This window comes from Pristiophorus japonicus, chromosome 9 (assembly GCF_044704955.1).
Source record: "Pristiophorus japonicus isolate sPriJap1 chromosome 9, sPriJap1.hap1, whole genome shotgun sequence".
Classification (NCBI taxonomy): domain Eukaryota; kingdom Metazoa; phylum Chordata; class Chondrichthyes; family Pristiophoridae; genus Pristiophorus; species Pristiophorus japonicus.
Window position 1 is genome coordinate 176,009,861 of NC_091985.1, and position 25,115 is coordinate 176,034,975.

Here is a 25,115-nt window from a genome sequence, read left to right on the forward strand (position 1 = left end):
ACGATTGGTCACGGAGACTGCAGGAGGGTGACGATTGGTCAGAGACTGCAGGAGGGTGACGATTGGTCAGAGACTGCAGGAGGGTGACGATTGGTCAGAGACTGCAGGAGGGTGACGATTGGTCAGAGACTGCAGGAGGGTGACGATTGGTCAGAGACTGCAGGAGGGTGACGATTGGTCAGAGACTGCAGGAGGGTGACGATTGGTCAGAGACTGCAGGAGGGTGACGATTGGTCAGAGACTGCAGGAGGGTGACGATTGGTCAGAGACTGCAGGAGGGTGACGATTGGTCAGAGACTGCAGGAGGGTGACGATTGGTCAGAGACTGCAGGAGGGTGACGATTGGTCAGAGACTGCAGGAGGGTGACGATTGGTCAGAGACTGCAGGAGGGTGACGATTGGTCAGAGACTGCAGGAGGGTGACGATTGGTCAGAGACTGCAGGAGGGTGACGATTGGTCAGAGACTGCAGGAGGGTGACGATTGGTCAGAGACTGCAGGAGGGTGACGATTGGTCAGAGACTGCAGGAGGGTGACGATTGGTCAGAGACTGCAGGAGGGTGACGATTGGTCAGAGACTGCAGGAGGGTGACGATTGGTCAGAGACTGCAGGAGGGTGACGATTGGTCAGAGACTGCAGGAGGGTGACGATTGGTCAGAGACTGCAGGAGGGTGACGATTGGTCAGAGACTGCAGGAGGGTGACGATTGGTCAGAGACTGCAGGAGGGTGACGATTGGTCAGAGACTGCAGGAGGGTGACGATTGGTCAGAGACTGCAGGAGGGTGACGATTGGTCAGAGACTGCAGGAGGGTGACGATTGGTCAGAGACTGCAGGAGGGTGACGATTGGTCAGAGACTGCAGGAGGGTGACGATTGGTCAGAGACTGCAGGAGGGTGACGATTGGTCAGAGACTGCAGGAGGGTGACGATTGGTCAGAGACTGCAGGAGGGTGACGATTGGTCAGAGACTGCAGGAGGGTGACGATTGGTCAGAGACTGCAGGAGGGTGACGATTGGTCAGAGACTGCAGGAGGGTGACGATTGGTCAGAGACTGCAGGAGGGTGACGATTGGTCAGAGACTGCAGGAGGGTGACGATTGGTCAGAGACTGCAGGAGGGTGACGATTGGTCAGAGACTGCAGGAGGGTGACGATTGGTCAGAGACTGCAGGAGGGTGACGATTGGTCAGAGACTGCAGGAGGGTGACGATTGGTCAGAGACTGCAGGAGGGTGACGATTGGTCAGAGACTGCAGGAGGGTGACGATTGGTCAGAGACTGCAGGAGGGTGACAATTGGTCACGGAGACGGCGGTTGAGTGACGATTGGTCAGAGACTGGTATGATCATTTTGGTTGGTTCAGTCAATATTCAAATGCACTCAATAGGCATTTTCAGAATCTCTGCTCGGAGTCCTCTTCTCACGGGTCAATGCAACCAAGAGCACTGGAATCAGACATTAATGAAGAAAGCGGGTAATCTAATTAACTTGGCCTGGCAAATAGCTTTCTGCATTAAGATGAGTAATGTTGTTTGACATTGCCATTGTATTCAAAGAATGGCTTAACGGAAGATGAAAACTGCTCAGTCAAAATATTTCCAGCCCTGCTCTTGTATTGAGCTAAAGTGAAGAGAGACTATATGGAGTACTGTACCTGAATCCCTCAGGTGTAGGGATGATGAGGTGTGGATTTGGTGGGTCACTATGGCATCGGGGTACTTTGATAGGGCGAGGGCTGTTTCGATGAATTCCTGGAAGGTATATATTAAAGTTAATGCAAGGTCACATTTATTGGGCTTACATCTGTAAGACCATTAACCATAATGCCCAGGAAACATGAAAAATAGCTTCCAAAAAGAATCAGTACTGTTGTGAAGCTGTAAGCTTAAATACTACAAGCCAAGTGCCATTAACATGGCTACAAACAGGATGGGTTCTCTCAAATTCTGCACACTGTAGATGATACGAAAATACAACAAAATATAAAATATGTTCTTATGTCCTTATATGTTTCTAGATTTCTTTGGTTTGGCATTTTTGACGATACGCCACCTGAACTGCCAATTCCAAACAAAAGTACATCTAATCTGAAAGTAACCTTACAGGCGCACAATCGATACTGTACTGCCAACACCCTTATTATACCACCACAACAAGCAGGGCACTGAGCTTACAGACCCGTCTGGTCGAGTTTGTGGGGACACCCAGCAAGGGAGGGGTCAGAAGTGATGGCAGGAGAATTCCGGCAGGGGCCCAACATGACGAGTTTTGGACTTGCCATGCTGACTTAAAAGAAATTCTGGCTCAAACCACAATATGAATATATTTAAGGTGGGGATAGACAAATTTTTGAATGATAAGGGAGTCGAGAGTTATGGAGAGCGGGCAGGGAAGTGGAGTTGAGGCCAAGATCAGATCAGCCATGGTCTTATTGAATGGCGGAGGTGGAGCAAGCTCAAGGGGGCAGATGGCCGACTCCTGCTCCTATTTCTTATCTTTATGTTTATGGCAGACATCATCATCATCATCATCATCATCATAGGCAGTCCCTCGGAATCAAGGAAGACTTGCTTCCACTCGTAACATGAGTCCTTAGGTGACTGAACAGTCCAATACGAGAACCACAGTCCCTGTCACAGGTGTGACAATAGTCGTTGAGGGAAGAGGTGGTTGGGACAGGTTTGCCGCACGCTCCTTCCGCTGCCTGTGCTTGATTTCTGCATGCTCTCGGCGACGAGACTCGAAGTGCTCAGCGCCTTCCTGGATGCACTTCCTCCACTTAGGGTGGTCTTTGGCCGGGGACTCCCAGGTGTCAGTGGGAATGTTGCACTTTATCAGGGAGGCTTTGAGGGTCAGACAACATGCAAGCGTCACATAATAGAGTGGGAGTGGAGAGATAGAGTTGGGCATCACTGGCATATAATGGCAATATTCAATAATATTTACTAAAAATGCCAGTCTGATGAAGCACAACACTCAATTGTTATCAGCTGTATTCATTATACAACACCGAGCACAAACCTGTCACAGGGCTGTGAGGCTTCCCTATCACATGACCGATGCACTCATTCATTAGAGACTGCAAACTCTGCAAAAAACAAAATAAAGGATACTTGTAAACACCAGAGTTCGAACAATAGTTTAGTATTCTGTCAGCTCACTCGGCTAAGATTTAACTGATAGAAAAGTACCATTGCAACCCAATGAATATACTGTAAAAAAAAAACAGACCGTGTGTCATAAAGGTCACACCCAGCCAAAGATTTCACTGGTGTATTTCCCGGAAAATAAAAACTTGGTCAGTATGGTGTGAACTGTCCACACCAATAAAATTAGCTCAGTCTGTTAAATGTTTAAAGGAATACACAAGGCAGGGAAGGATCACAAAAATATTTTCCCCCATTTCCACAGCTTTGCAAAGAAAACACAAATGCAAAACATAGCTGTATGGTTTAGATTTTATTTCATGAGGTGCAGCGTATCAGTTACAATCCGTCTTTTGGGTTGAGACGTTAAACCGAGGCCCCATCTGCTCTCTCAGGTGGAAGTAAAAGATCCCTTGGCACTGTTTCGAAAAAGAGCAGGGGAGTTTATCCCCGGTGTCCTGGCCAATATTAATCCCTCAACAAAATATCACTTAAAAAAAAAAGTTATCAGGTCATTTATCTCATTGGTGTTTGTGGGAGCTTGCTGTGTGCAAATTGGCTGCTAAGTTTCCTACATTACAACAGTGACTACACTTCAAACGTACTTCACTGGCTGCAAAGCACGTTTGGAGTACAGCACCGTACAACTTGAGCACTGACTAGCAGACACTCCTTTTACACTTTTACATAACATTGAAAGTGGACAAGGACCATCAGCTGGGATGATAGCATATATAGCTCATTCATCATCATCATAGACTGTCCCTCGAGCGAGGATGACTTGCTTCCACATGAGTTCACAGATGTTTCAATGAAGGACCCGATATTCCAGCCTTGAACTCCAATTGCGGGGGTGGAAGATGCCTGTGCGTGGATTTTTTTAACGTGGGGTGGCCATTGCACACCAGCCACCACACGGCTTGACAGAGCTAGGTCTTGGTCCAGTGGCAAGGATTAACCAGGACAACTGGAGACCAGCTCTGCTGCACGGACCAAGTGCGCACACATATTGCAGTGTGGGCTGACCCGTGCTGCCCCTGGGCCCTAGGCTCTTCTGGGCCCAGTAATTACATGGTCAAGCACAGCGGTGGTCCAAGACTGATTAGTAAAATCATCCGTGTGTGTAAGATAACGGCACGTGAACCAAAAAAACCAAATAGTTAACATTTAGCTAGGAAGCCAGCAGAGACTAGGGCACGGCTCAAGTACAACCTTTGTGACCATTTCCTGAAGCATTGACTTACCGACGAAAGACCCAGACATGACCGTCAGATTCAATGACACGGTGTAGATCACAAAAGGTAGGTATGATTATTTTTTTTTTAAAAAGGTACATAAAGGCAATTTACCAGGAAGTCATCTTCTGGAAGAGCTGAAATAAATCCTGGTTCAATCGCCTGAAGGAAATCAAAGCCCTGCGTTGCCCACCTGCAAACAGGCCATAATATTAGACGGCTAATATTGATCTGAAGGAAGAGGCTCCAACGTTATTTCTTTTTAGAAATATATTTCTAACCTGGGTCTCGTTCCCCTCCCGCTTTCACATTTTGTCAGCACATAGGTCATCCATTTTCTAGCAAAGCTGATAAATTTGTCCCCTATCTTCTGTCGGAATTCTCCTGACATCAGACGCACAACTTCTTTGTGATACTGGAAAGACAAAAGTAACGTTAAAACTTATATAGATGCAAGTACATCGAGTGCTTTACTGCAGTTTCGAACACAAACATATTTGTTTAGCAACAAAGAAAGCTGAAGCCTAACACAACAAAAAACCCACCCAACCTTTCAATAAGTAAAGGTGTCTCAAGATCCAAGAGCTATGGTGACAAAGGGACTATATGGAAAGTGTCTGCCCTTTCTATGACTGGAGATCAAATTCAGCTCACACTGATGGAAAAGGGCAAAACTGAGGCAGATGGAGTCCCATGTGGGGAAGTGAGGGGCCATCCACTTCGTATTGGAGAAAGACAAATTGGAATATTTTCTTAATGGTGAGCAAAGGTGTCCATGCACACAAACCACTAAACTATAGTGCACAGGTACAAGTAATCAAAAAAGCTAATGGAATGTTGGCCTTTACCTCAAAGGGGCTGGAATACCAAGGCGAGGGAGTTCATCATCATAGGCAGTCCCTCGGAATCGAGGAAGAGTTGCTTCCACTCTTAACATGAGTTCTTAGGTGGCTGAACAATCCAATACGAGAACCACAGTCCCTGTCACAGGTGGGACAGATAGTCGTTGAGGGAAGGGGTGGGTGGGACTAGTTTTCCGCACGCTCCTTCCGCTGCCTGCACTTGGTTTCTGCATGCTCTCGGCGATGAGACTCGAGGAGCTCAGCGCACTCCCGGATTCACTTCCTCCACTTAGGGCAGTCTTTGGCCAGGGATTCCCAGGTGTCGGTGGGGATGCTTCAGTTATATAGAGCTTTGGTCAGACCCCACCTGGACCAGTGCGTTCAGTTTTTGGCACCGCTCCTCAGGAAGGATATACTGGCTTTGGAAGAAATATGGTGCAGATTTACCAGAATGATACCAGGGCTGAAAGGGTTAAATTATGAGGGCGGGTTGCATAAACATGGCTTATATTCTCCTGAGTTTAGAAGATGGAACTAATCAAGATAAAAACGATAAAAGAATTAGATAGGACAGACACAGTGAAACTATTTTCTCTGGTGAGGTAATTCAGAACAAGAGGGCATCATCTTAAAGTTAAAGCTAGACCATTCAGGAGCAAAATCAGGAAGCAATTTTTCACACAAAGGGTAGTGAAAACCTGGCTCTCACTCCACAAAAGGCTATGAATGTGGTCAATTTCAATGGTCAAGACTGAGATCAATAGATTTTTATTCGGTAAGGGCATCAAGGGAGCAAAGGCGGGTAATTGGAGTTGAGGTACAGATCTAATTGAATGGTGGAACAGGCTCAAGGGACTGAATGGCCTACTCCTGTTCCTACAGGCCTCCTCTCTTTGATGGTCACAATGATTCCCCATGAAGTGAGTCTGAGCAGTTTCGAGTGGGTAGCGTTACATGGCACAAAACTGTGTAGGCACAACTCAGGCACAAATTAATAGTAAATGAGCACTCTCATATTGTTCTGGTGTGGTAGGGGGTACATCAGAGATGGCTCTGCCTTTACAATGAGTACTTAATGAATACACAAATTGGAAAAAAACATTCTATTCTCCAGACGAAAACAAACCACTAAAAATATTTATAAAAGTTAAGTGGTCACTAATCTTGTTTTAAACTGAACCTTTAATATTGACAAGAAAAACAGCATCAAAACTAAAGGGACATTTGAGTAATATGAGCACCAACTTGCAAGAAAAGATGAGATCTCATTGAAATGCACAAGATTCTGAGGGAGACTGAGGGTAGATGCAGGGTGGATGTTTCCCCGAGCTGGAGTGTCGAGAACTAGGGGGCACAGTCTCAGGTCGGCCATTTAAGACAGAGATGAGGAGGAATGTCTTCACTCAGAGGGTTGTGAATCCTTCGAATTCTCTGGATGCTGAGTCTCTCAGTATATTCAAGGCCGAGATAGATTTTTGGAGTCTTGGGGAATCAAGGGATATGGAGATCGGGCAGGAAAGTGGAGTTAGGGTTGATGATCAGCCATGATATTAAATGGCGGAGCAGGCTCGAGGAGCCGTATGGCCTACTCCTGCTCCCTATTTCTTATGTTCTTAAAAACAAGTGGCGTTTTGAAAAGTGCCTCGATAGTCCATGCTACGGAGCACTTGCTTGGTGACACGAGGCTTGCCGGTTTAAGCCCCAAGGCTGCCTGTAACCTGAATCTGCCTACCTCAGTATAACTCATCGAGGCATGTTGGGACATGGAGCTTCATACAATGGTGTAGTATTCCAAAATAACACCAATCATCTCTCCGTGACTAAATTGAACCACAGCCAATTCATCGTGAAGCAATATTGATGACATTGATGGGTGGGGGTGGGGATTGCACCTGTAATCCCAGCTCAGGCACTGGTTTGCAAAAGTAAATCAAGATTCTTTTTAAATACACAACTTAATGAGACTAAAGAAATGTTTTCTAAAAACTAATAATTTAGACCAGATTTCATTCTATCGATCATGTCGTGCTGCATCAATTTTAAAAATTAGTTTAAACCTCGAGTAGCTTACTTTAATAGCATTTTGGTAGAATAGGCTTCTTCAATAACTTTAAATAGTCATGTGTATCATTAGGAACATTACCTCAAAACCAAAGTTATAGCTTTGAATCATGGTTTCCCTGTAGTACTGCTGCAAAGTTGCACATTCAGATTCATCCATTTCAGCTTCAAACTCGGAATTGAACATCTTGTCAATCCTGTCAATCGCATTACTAATCTTATTGCACAGCAATAATGCTTCATGCTGAAATTTAAATTGGAAACCATTAGGAAAACAACCCAATTATCATGCAGTATGTTTGAGACTTTCTCGAGTTAACACTTCTGTTTGAAACTCAAGGACATTCGAACATAATATGGCAGGAACAAACAGTATCTCACTACAACGGTGAAACTATACACCCTGCATAGTTCCAATCGACTGACACTGCTGTTCCGAGTAGTGGATTAGGTAATATATGTATTGCATTACTAATGTTTATTACTTCTCTGCAATTTGAAATGACAGATACATAGAAATGAACATTATGAATCACTTGAGACTAATGCTCTATGAACCCCTTCAACCCAACAGCAGTCAACAGTTTACCTCTGTCAGATTTGTTTTGAATTTTTCCTCGCCCACAATTCGCCTGCAGTGCCCAAAACTGGGTGTTTAAAAATACTGACAAAGTACAGGTTTTACAAAGAGTTGTGCTCTTTATAAAAATTAACAAATATATTTTCATCAAAGTGGAGCATTGGTGCCAATACTGCAAGACCTTTTAACAGTACTTTCTTACAATGCGAGTGCTCACGAAAATCATCAAATGAGGGGGCACGTAACATTAAAGGATTTGATCCATTTATATACATGCTTAAAATTATGCAATGGCCACACTTAAAATAGGGAAAACTAATCTGAAAGAACTGGTTTACAGGAACACCGTTAATCTTGAAAACTTAAGAATTCAGTGGGTAGCACACACGCCTGAGTCAGAAGGTTGTGGGTTCAAGTCCCACTCCAAGGACTTCAGCACATAAATCTAGGTTGACACTCCAGTGCAGTGCTGAGGGAGTGCTGCACTGACGGAGATGCCGTCTTTCGGATGAGACATTAAGCCGAGGCCCTGTCTGCTCCCACGCCACTATTTCGAAGAAGAGCAGGGGAATTATCCCTGGTGTCCTGGCTAATATGTATCCCTCAATTAGCATAACAAAAACAGACTATCCAGTCATTATCACATTGCTGTTTGTGGGAGCTTGCTGTGGGAGTTGGCTGCCACGTTTCCCACATTACAACAGTGACTACACTCCAAAAGTACTTCATTGGCTATAAAGCGCTTTGAGACATCCGGTGGTCGTGAAAGTCGCTATATAAATGCAAGTCTTTCTTTCTTTCCATCTTTCCTTCAAGGCTCACAATATAAAGCCAATAGAACAGTCACAAGACATTAGCAGTGAAACAAAGATGTGAATGAGGTTATTTTTAAGCACTGTACTGCCCTCATTCCTAGCTGCTCTGATGATTGAGTGTCAGCTCCAAGGCTCCTTTCCCAATCATTTTCCTTTGTGCCATTCTTTTCTTATAGTTCAATTGTTTCATTTCTCGGCCTTTCTGCATTCCTAAAGACAACACCCAGTAATATTTCTTAGCCAAAATGGCGACCTGCCCGAAAACCACCAATACCCTGTAGCAATCCGTAAATCCAAGATCACTAGTCCTCTGCTACTTTCTCACTACGACTGCTCAAAGTTGAGAACTCCATTGTTTGACCAACAGAGTAAATTTGCAAATACCACTGCATGACAAAGCGGGCGGAATTTTTAACATTTGCAGGCAGCAGCAGATCGGATGCTTGTTCATACATCCCGCCCAATTTTCCACAAAATAAAAATGAGGTAAGGGTTAAAAAGCATAAAGCACCCACTGAAGTTGAAAGTCCGCCCAGTATGTTAGTGAACACACACCCTCTAATGTTTGCTCAGTATGGTCACTGCATGATATTAGTGAATGCACACACTCTTAATATTTGCTCATTTTGATCACTCGCCTTCTGGGGAAGAAAAAGCAAATTACGTCAGATACCCTAGTCGTGTATACTTATATATGTAGGCTTAGGATTTGGTTTAATCTCATCTGATTAAGGGTCTTGCTTTCGTTTTACTTATAAATGGCTTGTGAATTTGTACTATAGCGAGAAATAATGAAATTGTTAAAGTTGTTCATTCCTTGCATGCTTTAGGAATTTAATGTATCAGGGATAATTTTGCTTACTGCTGTTTAGCTTCTGCTGAGATGCGGGTTGTAGAATGTGAGACTCTTGCCTGTCGTTTTATTTTTGTCGCCATACTGTGAAATGAGATAGCCAAACTGACCTGAGATAGCAAATGGGACAATGGGCCAGGATGGTAAACAAGTTGGCATCTGGTGTTTTGTCGGAACGCTCTCATTTCTGGGGGTCTCGTTCACAACAACACTCGTCATGCCATAATGAATCAGCAAGGACAGTTTGCGAGAGAAGTGACCTATATAGAGATCTTGAGCTTTCCTTAACAATTTGGAGAGAGTTGGGATCAAAAGAATCGAAGGTTAGGTTTCTACCCAGGGAAAAACAAGGTAATTGCGTTTATTTTTCTGTATGTCTACCGCTTAAAGACACTGCATGTGTCTGGCCCTGGTCAAAACACAATATAAAGGATTACACTGCAACCATATTTGGTTTGTCAGATTCAAATTGTCTTACACCTGCAACCTACCAATGTGCGACAGGTCTTGTATTACCCACAAGTGGCAATTACCAAGAGACAGATATCAGTTGGGGCCCGTCAGCTACTGCAGTAAACTTGCTGGAGCTTCGCCAAACATTAAAAGCACTTCTAAAATATCACACTAAACCTTAAGGTCACAAATGAGGCTTTACTTACATTATTTTTTAGGGACAATCATAACATTTTGATCATATGAGTATTGGAAAGCTCCAAGTGTTTCAGTTGCAGGGTCGTAACAAAGAATGGGTTTCAATTAAGCTTTAAGTGATTCAATGCTTTAATTCTGGTTTCCCTAGTCCTGACTGCCTCTGGCTCCTAATGTACTTGTGTCCAAAGCCGCAAAACAGATTTCTTACAGTCGTAGTTCCAAATGTAACAAAAAGTTATGCCTAGGTGTAGAAATTCTCCGTGCAGATCGAATACAATTAAACACATGAGAATAAAATACAATATGATGGGGCTGTGAGATAGAGGATACAAGCTTAATAAGTAACTAAGATTACAACATAAGCTCGAGGAGCAGCACCTCCCTCATCTTTCGTTTAGGCATTTTACAGCCTTCTGGACTCAACATCGAGTTCCACAATTTCAGAGTGTAATCTCTGCCCCTATTCTGTTCCATTTCCTCCCCTTTTTTAAAAACACACCCCCCCCCTTTTATTTTTCTGTTTCCTACGGCAGCTGGTAATATTATTCTGCCATTCACACCCCATCTAGACTCATCTTTTGTTTCCAAACTTGTGCCATTACCATCTTAATTTGGTCCAGCGTCCCTTTTGTCTCTCTAATCTCTCCTGCCTTCTACCCTATCACTGACCTTCCCTTTTGTTCTTTCCTCCTCTCCCCCTTTCACTGCCCCCTTGCACTTCCGTAACAATCTGTGACATTTCGTACTTCTGCCAGTTCTGACAAAGGGTCAGCGACCTGAGTTAACCGTTTCTCTCCACAGATGCTGCCTGACCCGCTGAAATTTCTAGCATTCTCTGTTTTTATTACTGCAAGATGATAGTCATGTTCACTTCTTCCTTTCAACAAGACATGTGGTAATAAAAAAAGTTTTATAAATGAGTAGCATTAAAAGCCATGTTCCATTGCGCTGCTCTGAACTGTCCATTGAAATTGTAACATAGGATCAGTTCTCAATTACACAGTTCTAAAGCACGGGCACTTAAATTAAACTGATCAAGACAGAATCTACCTTCAGCTGCTCCAAAGCTTTGGCTATGACAGGCTGGCTGGATGTCTGTTCACGGCGCAGAGAGACTAGATTTTCAATGGATTGCTGAAATGTTTTACGTTGACTCACAAGATGGGAAGACTGCATGACGACCAGCAACAAATTATAAATCTGAGGAGAGGTAAAGTCATTTAAAAAATTTTACTTTGTAGATTAAGTAGTGACAATTTATTCAAATTCAAGATACTACTGTGGTACACAATTTCATATTTCTGATAAACTTATTCCAGCACTCAATTAACCAACTCAAGCTGATAATTGTGACCATATACTGATTTGTTTAATATTAACTTGCCAAAGTGAATACTTAAATATCATTCTTTGAATTTTGTAATAGTTAACTTAATATTCCCTTATAATCCAGTTTAATCTTTACACTTCCGATCTCTTATCGGGACTTCGTATAGCTTGGCAGGCTTTTAAAATCATGACCTCACATTTTGAAACCAAATAATTACAATAATAATAGTACTGATCTTTAAGAAGTAGTCTTTGCAGCTACTAGAATGAAAGTGGATCTCCTGTGGCACTGTTCAGTCCATTATACCACTCCCATCGTTCAAACCCCACTCCCCAAAATCACTGCACCCCACACAAGGATTTATGCATGTTTTGCAGCAAGACCAGCCATTCACACAGACCAGGACTTGGTCTTTGTAAGCCCTATGCCCTCTTACCTGTACCCATTGATAGAAAAGACCAAAAGCCTGTGAAGTAAAATTTTTTTTGGGAACCAAACCTTAATCATAAACTTTTGAAATGTTGCAGAAACTATCTCAGAGGGGTTGTTGATTTATACAATTTCTGAGTGAGGCCCTTCACACTCCCCCTCGCTCAGTCTCAGTAATACTGGCCTGGTTTTGAGTCGAGATGTACAGGTCTGGGTTCTCTTGACCCTCTGCAGTCTTACTAAACCTGAACACCAACTAAACACACTGCATCCCCCTCCACCACTCCACTGGAGTTTCAACTACAGGGGGGGGGGGGGGGAGGGGAGGAAAGAAACAGGGGAAAGAAATAACACAAGTAAAACTGTTTTTTTTCCCTCCGCCCCACCCCCCCCCCCCCGTTTTTATGTACTGTATGAAACGGAATAAAAATTCAAAAGCCCTCTTTCCATTCCCCTTGCATCTCACCCTCCGTCTCTCCCTCCCTCCTCTCCTTCCCCCCCTGCCTCCTCTCCTCCCCCCACTGCCAACCCCGCCCCCCCCCCCGTCTCTCCCTATGTCCGCCCCCACCCCCCCCGTCTCTCCCTCCCTCCATCTCCCCCTCAAGCCCCCCCACCACCGTCTCTCCCTCCCTCCATCTCCCCGTCTCTCCCTCAAGCCCCACCCCCCACCGTTTCTCCCTCCGTTCCCCACCCCCCTGTCTTTTCCACCCTGCTTTTCCCTCTCTATCTAACCCTATGTCCCAGAAGATCCCAATTCCCAGGTTACCATACAGTACTTCCCCCATCTACTTCCCCTCTTTCAATGTGAGCCAGAACCTATTTTGCCTCCTTACAGTACCAAAACCCCCATCAGTGCTTCCATTCTCTAGCTCTCTCTCAGATCCCTGTTCCCCCCTCAGTGCTTACATAATCCAGTCCCAATCCAGTACAGCCACCCACAAGTAACCCCCCCAACCAAGCTCACCCACCTCCACTGCTCCCGCACTGCAAAGCTCTCTAATTCTGTCAACTTCCCATGGACCCCACTGTCTCCTCACTTCTCCCAGAACTCCAACCCCGAACCCTCAGGGATCCGTTAAATTCTCCCAAGCCCTTCCTTTAGTACTCCAATACCACCAAGCCAGTGGTGAGCTGTCAAGCCCAGCTATCCCAGCCCATTACAGACCTAATCCACATCTGGACCGGGGTCCAGCAGGGCTGCGTCATCGCCCCAACCCTCTTCTCAATTTTCCTCGCCGCCATGCTCCACCTCACAATCAACAAGCTCCCCGCTGGAGTGGAACTAAACTACAGAACCAGTGGGAAGCTGTTCAACCTGCACCGTCTCCAGGCCAGGTTCAAGATCACCCAAACCTCTGTCGTTGAGCTACAGTATGTGGACGATGCCTGCGTCTGTGCACTTTCAGAGGCTGAACTCCAAGATATAGTCAATGTTTTCACTGAGGCATATGAAAGCACGGGCCTTACGCTTAACAGCCGTAAGACAAAGGTCCTCCACCAGCCTGTCACCGCCACACAGCACTGCCCTCCAATCATCAAGATTCACGGCGCGGCCCTGGACAACGTGGACCATTTCCCATATCTTGGGAACCTCTTTTCAACAAAGGCAGACATTGATGCGGAGATTCAGCATCGCCTCCAGTGTGCCAGCACAGCCTTCGGCCGTCTGAGGAAAAGAGTGTTTGAAGACCAGGCCCTCAAATCTACCACCAAACTCATGGTCTACAGGGCTGTAGTAATACCCGCCCTCCTGTATGGGTCTGAGGCATGGACGATGTATAGAAGGTACCTCAAGTTGCTGGAGATATATCACCAACGATGTCTCCGCAACATCCTGCAAATCCCCTGGGAGGACAGGGGGCACCAACATCAATGTCCTTGACCAGGCTAACATCCCCAATATTGAAGCACTGACCACACTCGATCAGCTTCGCTGGGCAGGCCACATAGTTCGCATGCCAGATACGAGACTCCCTAAGCAAATGCTTTATACGGAAATCCTTCATGGTAAACGAGCCAAAGGAGGACAGCGGAAATGTTATAAGGACACCCTCAATGCCTCCCTGGTAAAGTGCGACATCACCACTGACACCTGGGAGACCCTGACCGCAGACCGCCCGAGGTGGAGAAAGTCCATCCGGGAGGGCGTTGAGCTCAATGAGTCTTAACGCAAGGAGCATGAAGAGGTCAGCACAGGAAGCAGAAGGAGCGTGCAGCAAACCAGCCCCACCAACCCCTTCCCTCGACGAATGTCTGTCCCACCTGTAACAGGGTCTGTGGCTCTCGTATCGGACTGTTCAACCATCAAAGAACTCACTTTGGGAGTGGAAGCAAGTCCTCCTCGATTCCAAGGGACTGCCTATGATGATAATGATCCCAGCCCAATGTCCTCCAAGACACAATACCATCAAGTGATCTCAGCCCTCTTATAACTAATTCCCCCATGATTCTTCATTGGAGTTCAGAAGAATGAGAGGCGATCTTATCGAAACATACAAGATAATGAGGGGGCTCGACAATGTTGTTGCAGAGAGGATGTTTCCACTCATAGGGGAAACTAAAACTAGGGGGCATAGTCTCAGAATAAGGGGCCGCCCATTTAAAACAGAGATGAGGAGGAATTTCTTTTCTGAGGGTTGTAAATCTGTGGCATTCTCTACCCCAGAGAGCTGTGGAGGCTGGGTCATTAAATATATTTAAGGTGCAGATAGACAGATTTTTGAACGATAAAGGGATAAGGGGGTCATGGGGAGCGGGCAGGAAAGTGGAGTTGAGATCGAAGATCAGCCATGATCTTATTAAATGACGGAGCAGGCTCGAGGGGCCAAATGACCTACTCCTGCTCCTATTTCTTATGTTCTTATTCTGCTTTCACTATTCTATCTTGTTTTTCCTATTCTTTTTTCGCTGGTTAAAGCTGTGAAGGACCTTGGAACATCTATTTATGCAATAACTGGTGTTGCACATTGTGTATGTGAGGCTCTGTGGCTGCATTAGTTCTTTGTGAAATGTTTTCAAACCAACGCTGCATGTTTAATTCTAAGTCACATACCTGTATGCTTTGCAATGTATCCATAGTCTCCACCTGGGGCAGTACTTTGATCGATTGACCTTCCCACAATTTCCAGTTATCCTGCTCTCTGTCCTTAAGGTCATCTTTGATGAGGAGTAAGCAAGCTTCATCCACAGATTCATCCGATTCCTTTGAGCAGTCCTTTCCAGCCGTGGCACTGAGCAACTGGAGTATCTGAGACTTCCGCTCTGCAAGGTCAAATGCAGCAAAGATATGCAGATCCTCCAGCCCAGGAATTTGAACCTGAAAGGGAAAGGCAGTGCCGTTAAAATTCTACACTCTTAGCAACATCTTATTTATTAAAATCAAAACATTAGATTGGTGTAGAGTAATATTTAGCATGATCTAGCATTAATTATTTCACAAAGTAAAATCTTCGGCACTGGGTTACATTACCGTAATTTATTGTGCATCGAAAGACGCAAGACAGATAGGTTACCTACCTTTCTGTAATTACCAGTCTTCTAAATCAAGGCATGCACCACATGGATAAGGTGTCTAAATCCCATTGGAAAGATATTTTAGCCTGGACTTACAGGATTTTTCCTGCATTATACAGGAAGGAGTGTGTATAATGCCCAGGAGGCGACCTCCAACCATATTATCCCTATAATTATGTAAGCAAACTAAGATGTCTTTTTGTGCCACAGCACATTCAAGTACTTAAAAAAAAACTTGTCTTTACAACTCTTTTTCTTTCCTATTCTAACTGGGTGTTATTTTTTGTGGTTTATAGGCCACAATTTCTTCTCTCTCTCTCTATAGCTGTCACACACGTTTCTAATTGTGGTGTCTATTTGTTGCTGACTTTTTTCCCCCGCACTTTTCCTCATTATCTGTGTATTTCTATCTTTGATGATGGGTCATCAACCTGAAACGTTAACTCGGTTCCTCGCTCCACAGATGCTGCCGGAACTGCTGTGTTTCCAGCATTTTCTGTTTTTATCTCTATCTTTCATTGTGCCTCCTCTCTTCTGCATCACCCCGTATAAAGGCAAGCTTTCCCTCTCTCTTTCTCTTTGACTGATGTATAAGTTCCATTATCTATTGTTAGATCTCTTAATTTCCAATGAAATACGAACTCCGATTGTAGTTTTAATGTAACTTTATTCTGGCAGCAGCAACAAGCTCTTGGCTTTAAGCCAGGCCGTTGTCCTTCTGAGACCACATGGCCAAAATGGCTGTTTATATACCTGATCAGTTTACAGAAAAGAACTCTCCTTCTTTGACCTTATTGGCTCAATTAATAGTCTGTTAACCTTTAATTGGCTCGCTACCCAAAGGTCCTAAAATGTCAAGTTGATTGATGACTTAATGCAACATGCTGAGTTGCATGTAGCAGCTTTGACTTGGGGTCTGTGAATTTTCACAGCCTGTCTGAAAGTAGCCTGTTTGAATTCTCTATTAATCCCCCCTTTGATTCTTTCACAAACTGAATCATAAAACATCAGCTATCACTGGTTAAACAATCTACAAAATAATTTCATACATGTTAATAGAGTCTCCTTCTAAAATTTGTTGATGTGTTTCACCACATGTCCGGACTAGTAACTTCCACACAAATTTACACCAACCCGAGTTCCATCGTGGCCACAATGGAAGTCTGGTTTTAGTAGGTTAATTAACCTTATTCCAATTTAATCCAGATCAGTATCTTAATTCAACCAGTAAACAACCTTCCCTTAAGCATAACATACCCCTGTGCCACTTACAGACAGTCTGCTGGGACCTGCAAGGTATCTCACCTGCGGGACAGCAGCTGCAGCCGGCTGGTCGCAACAACATTTAATCAACATAAACAAACAATATAAAAGTAAAATAATTACAACAAATAGAATTAAACCTTCCACCAATGAAGTTCCTATTGAACCTAGCCATTCAGTGGCTCCGCTCCACAAAGTGAATGATGAGGGCTGCTTTTATGTGCAACACTCAGTTCCGAGTAGGGCGCAAGTACCTCCCGTTTCAGAATTCCGGGAGCAGTTACTATAATTCCTTTGCTACCCTACTATTTCCCTTTGGTGCAGAGGGTCGGCTAGTAAGAAGTAGGCCGATGCCTAGAATACCTACAATCAATAATACAGTAAATTTATACATTTTGGCAAAAAGTAATTGTCCTTATTAGATTTCAGCTTCAGTTACGGGTGCTTGTTTAACGTGTGAAGCGTGGATCCAGGCTTTCTTTCCTTGGACTTTAACAGCTGACTCGGTGGTCAATAACACTTGATAAGGTCCCTCCCACTTGGCACCCAAAGGTTCTTTATGCAACTTTTTCACATACACCCAGACTCCCGGGATGATGTCGTGTCCTCCTTCGGGTGGATTACCCCAAGCTGCCGATACCTGTCGGGAAACAGAACTAATAGCATTGGTTAGGTTCTGACAGTATGATAACAAAGTGTCACTCATTAAGTGAACATCAGCTTTCCGTAAATCGATAGTTCCTGGCACCTTCCTGTTATAATTTCAAATGGGCTTAGACCTGTAGTTCTGTTCGGGGTTGCCCTAATGCTACATAGCACTATTGGTAGTGCCTGGGGCCATGGTGTTCCTTCTTGGTGATATTTGGCAAGCCGTTGTTTCAGAGTTCGATTCATTTGCTCTACTTGTCCTGATGATTGTGGATGATAAGGACAGTGTAAATCCCACGTAATGTTCAGTAACCTACAGACTTCTTGGCAGACAGCACCTGTGAAGTGTGTTCCCTGATCTGAGTCAATGCTACTCGGGACTCCCCATCGGGGAATGTAATCCTTACACAAGACCTTTGCAGTGTGATTGGCTGTGGCTCTTTTAGTTGGGACAGCTTCTACCCAACGAGAGAATCTGTCGACCATGACAAGAATGTTAGTGTATCCTTGGCATGAAGGAAGAGATATATAATCAATCTGCAGATGCTGGAATGGTCCGACAGGGGCAGGGGGCCTCAGTTGGGGCATTACCGTGATGGATCCAGAATTATTTTTCTGGCAGACCTCACAGCGGTCTGCTACCAGCTGGGCATGTTTTTTAAATCCCCGACCCCACCAGCTTTTCTGGAACCGTGCCATCATCTGTTGTGAGGCCAAATGTCCCCACGAGTGGATCTGTTGGGCTAAAAAAGCCATAAGCGCTTGTGGCGCGACTGGCTTGTCGGTAACTCTTTGCCTCCAGACACCATCTTCGCATAGATTAATTCCTGCTTCAATCTATGTCCATTTTTCCTCTCGGGAGCACTCGCCTTGCATTGTTTGAAGGTCTCGTGTCAGAGTCCTGAGTGCTTTGAATCTGCACATCTGTGTTGGTTCTTCTGGAGGAACGCCCTGTGAGGCGGCACCTTTAGCTGCCTGGTCGGCTAGGGCATTTCCCTGTGCTTCCGTGGTATTTTCCTTGGTATGGGCCTTACACTTCAGGATGGACACTTCCTGAGGTAATTGTATGGCCTCTAGTCAGTCTCGGACTTCTTTTCCATTTCGGATAGGTGTACCAGCAGCAATGAGGAATCCTCTTTTCCGCCATAACAGACCAAAGTCGTGAACGACTCCAAAAGCATAACACGAATCTGTCCAGACATTAGCTGTCTGTCCATCTGCTATTCGACATGCTTCTGACAGGGCCCGTAACTCGACCTGTTGTGCTGACGTTCCTGAGGGTAAACATCCTTTTGCCACTACCTCATATAAGGTTGTAACTGCCCATCCTGCTTTTCTGGTACCATTGTCAACAAAGGAGGAACCATCTGTAAACAGGATGAGGTCTGGGTTGTGCAGAGGCTCCTCTGCTGCTAAGGCTGCTTCTTCTGTTTCTTTTAAAATCTCCACGCAGTCATGCTCTTCACATTCTCCCCCCTCTTGCTCCCTCGATTCTGACATCGGGAGCATAGTTGCGGGATTAACCGGGCTGGCCCGGACGATATGGAGATTCGGAGCTTCCAAAACTGCTGTCCAGCGGGTCCATCTAGCTGCCGTCACCTGAGACATTCTATTCATAGACAGCAAAGCGTACACGGTGTGGGGACACTTGACAATCAGCTTTTGGTCAAGGACGAGACCCGCAGTGATCATTACTGCTCGACATGTAGCTTCCATGGCCCTTAGGCAACTTCCCCATCCGAGGGCTACCGCAACCAGTTTTGCCGAATAATAGCCAATAGGTCTTTGCTGATCCCCATGTTCTTGTGTCAGTATAGTTGTCATATATCCTTCTTTCTCATGGACAAAGAGGGTAAATGGCTTACCACTGTCGGGGATTCCCAGAGCTGGTGCCGAACACAAGGCCTTTTTCAAACTCAGAAAGGCTTCTTGCTGTTCCTTAGTGAGGGTGATGGCTTCTTTAGAGGCACGTTTCCCCTTTAAGATATCATTCAATGGCTGAGCAAGCTGTGTGAAGGAGTCAATCCAATTTCTGTTACAAAGTTACACAATCCCAAAAAAGACCTTAGTTCCTGAATAGTGGTGGGTTTTTTAGCAGCCCGAATGGCTGCAGTTCTATCCTGGGTAAGTTCTCTCTTTCCTTGTGAAATCTTTTGTCCCAGATATACAACCTCTTCTTGGGATATTTGTGCTTTGTCAATGCTGGCTTTAGGTCCTTTCAGCCAAAGGTGGTCCAGCAAAGCTCGTAAATCTTGTTCATGTTGTTCTTCCGTGTTTGAAGCAAGCAGGATATCGTCTACATATTGGATGACTGTGGATGACAGGGGAGGTAATTCTCGCAAATGGCTTTGTAAAGCCATGTGGAATACCGTAGGGCTGTTGTGGAAATCTTGCAGTAACCGGGTCCAAGTATACTGTTGTCCTTGGACAGTGAAAGCAAACCACTGTCGAACCTCCGGTGCCAGAGGCACCGACCAAAATCCGTTGGCCATATCTATAACCGAGAAATATTTATGTTCCGGTTTGAGGGTATTAAAAATGGTGGAGGGATCTGCGACCAAAGGAGCTTTTTGATCAATACACTGGTTAGCTTTCCTATAATCGACAGTCAAACGCCAAGTCTCATTAGATTTCTGTACCGGCCACACGGGGCTATTGGAGGAGCTATGCGTTTTAATAAGCACCCCTTGTTTCTCCAATTGCTGAATAACTGGTAAGATTCCCGCGATGGCAGTTGGACTGATGGGATACTGTTTAGTGCATGGAGGCTTAGTCCCGGTAAATGACGCAGGCTCCATCTGGAGTAGGCCACAATCGTTCTTATCTTTAGCCCATATCGGGTGTTCCTTCAATTCTTCTTTCTTCAAAGTTCTAATTGACCATGTCACCCGACCATCCTCAAAATACAACAATGAATCTACTTGGATTAGAACATCCATTCCCAAAAGATCTACTGGGCATATCCAGACCAGCATGGTTAGTTCATGTGGACCCAGCCCTATAAGTACCGGTGTTGTCCTTTTAATTTCCATTTTATGGCCCCCAACTCCATAGGCTGTACGTGCCCTACCATCCAACGACAAAAAGTCTCCATATTGTAGGGGTAAGCATGTTAATTCCATCAGTGTCTAAAAGACAGTCCACATCCTTATCGCCCACCCTCACAGTTATATATAGCCCATCTTCCCTTTGTTGTATTAGTGCGAGGAGGGGGTCCAGGGTGGGCTCTAATCGTTTTTTGCTATCCCAAATAACTCCTTCTGTTGTTGTATTGTCAATCGCTTAAATGCTTCTATGAGGTCGTTATCTTGTGACAAGCCTGGCTTGTTGGCTGAATTGTATCCCTGGCTGCGTCCTCTTCCCCAGCCACGACCTTGCTGTTTTGCCCTGCACGTCTTGACCCAGTGACCTTCTTTCACACAATAATGACATTTTCCGGGTAATTTTCCTAATAACTGTTTATCGGAATCCTGGGATTTCCATCCCATAGCCTGTACAGCTCGGACTTTAGCTCCCATATTCCGATCTAATTGGTTACATCGATCCACCAATGCTGCAAAGGTAGTTCCTCTACCTTCTCAGTCCGGTAACATTACCTTAAGCATTTTGGACAGTTCTGGCTTTAGACCTGCCACGAAAGCTTCTTTCAGGGGTCCAAACACTTGTTCATCCATTTCCTCATCCGTATTATTCATACACGAATGTTCTAGGCACGTGCATCTAAACCGCTCGTCATACTCCAGGACCTCCTCTGTTCCTTTCTGTTGGCAGGCTGCAATTTTTCCCCAGTCTGTCTTAGATGGACTGAAGGCTTGCAGCCATTGTTTAATCGCCTCCCATCCTGCGTTTAATTCTTGCTCATCCTGCCCCAAAGCTGCTTCTTCCTTGTGTTTTTGGCACCATTATGGTCAAAATTTGCACTCCGTCCCAGGGATGAAGTTGATATATATTTCTTAAGCGGTCCAATTGGTCCCACGTTTTCACTCCCCCTTTCTTTGGATTGGGCAACTCCTTGGACCATTTATCAATTTTCTCTGGGTCTGCGGGATCATGAAATAAGTATTCTGCATACACCCATTTCTTCGTTTTTTTGGTTCCGCCCTCATCCGCAGTCTCTTCTGATTTAACTACAACTCGTCTTTTTTTAAACGGGGCAAAGCGCACCCCTAATTCTTCATCCTCCGACCCTGTATCGTCGGAGGACTCAGAATCCGTATCTATTCCTCGGTCGTGTCTTCGGGTTTGCGCTTTTAATTTATCCAAACATGGGTACCCTGGGAATTGACCAATACATTTTCCTTTTCCTATTACTGTCTCTTGACCTAATGATTTTTTCCATTCTTTAATTTCACCTTTAAGATCTTTAACTTCTGCTTCCGACTTTTCAAGTTCAAGTCTTTTCTGTCGCAGCTGTGCACAAACAGCTTGCAATTGGTCCTTTGTACTGGTCAGTTCTTGATCATGTTGGGAACACATTATAATTTCATTCCGCTTTCGGATCTGTCCCATAACGGCTAGGGACCATCTAGTTCGCTCTTTATTTTTCATACGGGTCATTTTTCCCCAGACCCTTTTAATCTCGTCCAAGGACCATTGTCCTTTGGAGATTCCGTACTTTTGTTCGATCTTAATACAGGTTTTAGATAAGTTGAATTGTTGTTCGATGCATTCTTTCAACTGTTCGAGGATTTCATCTATCGAACCCTCAGATGGTGCCCACCCGCCTTTAACAGTTGTAGGCAATTCTTTGCTCTTATCTCCTGCTGCCATAATACTGATTTCTTTACTGGGGTCTCGAGTCGCAGGCTTTCCAGCCAATCAGTCAGTCGGTGATTAATTAACTAACACACCGCCGAAATTAGACGTCTATGGGACCTCGATCCGACTACCAACCAGAGGGTTCGCAAACCGGAGGCTTTCGGAATCGCGTAGAAGGAGAGGCGAATTTAGACCGAGGACTTTTATAGAGGAGTCCTTACCTCAGTATGTAGGTCCGATGTCCAAAATTCAGTTTCTTTCCTCAGCGATCCTGATCGTGATGCCAAAATTGTTAGATCTCTTAATTTCCAATGAAATGTGAACTCCGATTGTAGTTTTAATGTCACTTTATTCTGGCAGCAGCAACAAGCTCTTGGCTTTAAGCCAGGCCTTTGTCCTTCTGAGACCACATGGCCAAAATGGCTATTTATATACCTGATCAGTTTACAGAAAAGAACTCGCCTTTTTTGACCTTATTGGCTCAATTAATAGGATGTTAACCTTTAATTGGCTCGCTACCCAAAGGTCCTAAAATGTCAAGTTGATTGATGACTTAATGCAACATGCTGAGTTGCATGTAGCAGCTTTGACTTGGGGTCTGTGAATTTTCACAGCCTGTCTGAATGCAGCCTGTTTGAATTCTCTATCACCTATGCACTCATCTTCAATCTCATTGTTTGAAATCTCAGCATATGCAGCTAGATGGTAGGCGACATGTACTGAGTTTGAGGTGGATACTAGATTAGGTTGTCCAGGAGGTGGTGGAACACCAGTGAGTGAGAGAAATGGGCTCAGGCAACTCACAATGGGAGAGAATTGGGCTGGGGAAAATTGCCAAAAGGAAATAGGAAGGTGAGGAGACTTGGGACTGGCGCCCATGGGAGGCAGTCGGCATCGGAACACCCACTGAGGTGTGGAGATTGATTCTGGGACCACATGACAGGGTTGGGTGAGATTGTGGTCTGATTCCAGGGGAAAATGATGGGGGGATAGGCAAGGGATTGTGAGCACTTGGGTAGTTGGGAGTCTAACACTCAGATGAAATTTAACACAGAAAAGTGCAAAATGACACATTTCAGTAGGAAGAACAAGGAGAGGTAATATAAACTAAAAGGTGCAAATTTGACAAATTTGCTGGAATTCTTTGAAGATGTAACAAACAGGGTGGATAAAGGGGAAGCAGTGGATGTGGCGTATTTGGACTTCCAGAAGGCATTTGACAAGGTGCCACATAAAAGGTTACTGCACAAGATAAAAGTTCACGGGGTTAGGGGTAATATATTAGCATGGATAGAGAGAGGATTGGCTAACTAACAGAAAACAGAGAGTCGGGATAAATGGTTCATTGTCTGGTTAGCAATCAGTAACTAGTGGGGTGCCACAGGGATCAATGCTGGGACCCCAACTATTTACAATCTATATTAATGACTTGGAAGAAGGGACCGAATGTAACGTAGCCAAGTTTGCTGACGATACAAAGATGGGAGGAAAAGCAATGTGTGAGGAGGACACAAAAAATCTGCGAAAGGACATACACAGGCTAATGAATGGGCAAAAATTTGGCAGATGAAGTATAATGTTGGAAAGTGTGAGGTTATGCACTTCGGCAGAAAAAAATCAAGAGCAAATTATTATTTAAATGGAAAAAAATTGTAAAGTGCTGCAGTACAGCGGGACCTGGGGTACTTGTGCATGAAACACAAAAGGTTAGTATGCAGGTACAGCAAGTGATCAGGAAGGCCAATGGAATCTTGGCCTTTATTGCAAAGGGGATGCAGTATAAAAGCAGGGAAGTCTTGCTACAGTTATACAGGATATTGGTGAGGCCACACCTGGAATACTGCGTAGAGTTTTGGTTTCCATAGTTAAGAAAGGATATACTTGCTTTGGAGACAGTTCAGAGAAGGTTCACTAGGTTGATTCCGGAGAGGAGGGGTTTGGCATGAGGAAAGATCGAGTAGTTTGGGCCTCTACTCATTGGAGAGGCGATCTTATCAAAACGTTATTATGAGGGGGCTTGACGAGGTGGATGCAGAGAGGATGTTTCCACTGATGGGGGAGACTAGAACTAGAGGGCACGATCTTAGAATAAGGGGCCGCCCATTTAAATCGGAGACGAGGAGGAATTTCTTCTCTGAGGGTTGTAAATCTGTGGAATTCGCTGCCTCAGAGAGCTGTGGAAGCTGGGATATTGAATAAATGTAAGACAGAGATAGACAGATTTTTGAGCGATAAGGGGATAAAGGGTTATGGGGAGCGGGCGGGGGAGTGGAGCTGAGTCCATGATCAGATCAGCCATGATCTTATTGAATGGCGGAAGCAGGCTCGAGGGGTCTACTCCTGCTCCTATTTATTATGTTATGAACAATCCTAAAGGGGGTGCATGAACACAGAGCGACCTGGGGGTATATGTGCATAAATTCCTGAAGGTGGCAGGACAGGTTGAGAAAGAGGTTAAAAAAGCATATGGGATCCTGGCATATACAAAAGCAAGAAAGTTATGATGAACCTGTATAAAACACTGGCTCGGCCTCAACTGGAGCAGTGTGTCCAATTTTGAGCACCGCACTTCAGGAAGGATCTGAAGGCCCTTGAGAGGGTGCAGAAAATATTTATGAGAACGATTTCAGGGATGAGGGACTTCAGTTACGTGGATAGACCAGAGAAGCTGAGGTTGTTCTCTTTAGTGCAGCGAAGGTTGAGAGGAGATTCAAAATCATGAGGGGTTGGACAAGAGAGAAATTGTTCCCATTAGTGGAAGGGTGGAGAACCAGCGGACACAGATTTAAGGTGATTGGCAGAAGAACCAAACGCGACATGAGGAAAAACCTTTTCACGCAACGAGAGGTTAGGATCTGGAATGCACGGCCTGAAAGGGTGGTGGAGGCAGACTCAATCGTGGCTTTCAAAAGGGAATTGGATAAGGACATGAAGGAAACATTCTTGCAGGGCTTCAGGGAAAGGGCGGGAGAGTGGGACTAGCTGAAGTGCT

At 44.8% G+C, this 25,115-nt stretch overlaps 1 protein-coding gene across 3 annotated transcripts in view; it reads right to left on the minus strand.

Moving 5' to 3' along the window:
* map3k4 (mitogen-activated protein kinase kinase kinase 4) overlaps nt 1-25,115 on the minus strand; it is a 259,054-nt gene that overhangs the window by 44,378 nt on the left and 189,561 nt on the right. For all 3 annotated transcript variants that reach the window (XM_070890163.1, XM_070890164.1, XM_070890165.1), the window contains 7 exons: nt 14,994-15,257; nt 11,233-11,382; nt 7,366-7,527; nt 4,662-4,795; nt 4,495-4,573; nt 3,021-3,087; nt 1,654-1,750 (listed from right to left, as the gene is read on the minus strand). In XM_070890163.1, the coding sequence (XP_070746264.1) occupies nt 1,654-1,750; nt 3,021-3,087; nt 4,495-4,573; nt 4,662-4,795; nt 7,366-7,527; nt 11,233-11,382; nt 14,994-15,257 (953 nt within the window). The remainder of the gene's footprint in view (nt 1-1,653; nt 1,751-3,020; nt 3,088-4,494; nt 4,574-4,661; nt 4,796-7,365; nt 7,528-11,232; nt 11,383-14,993; nt 15,258-25,115) is intronic.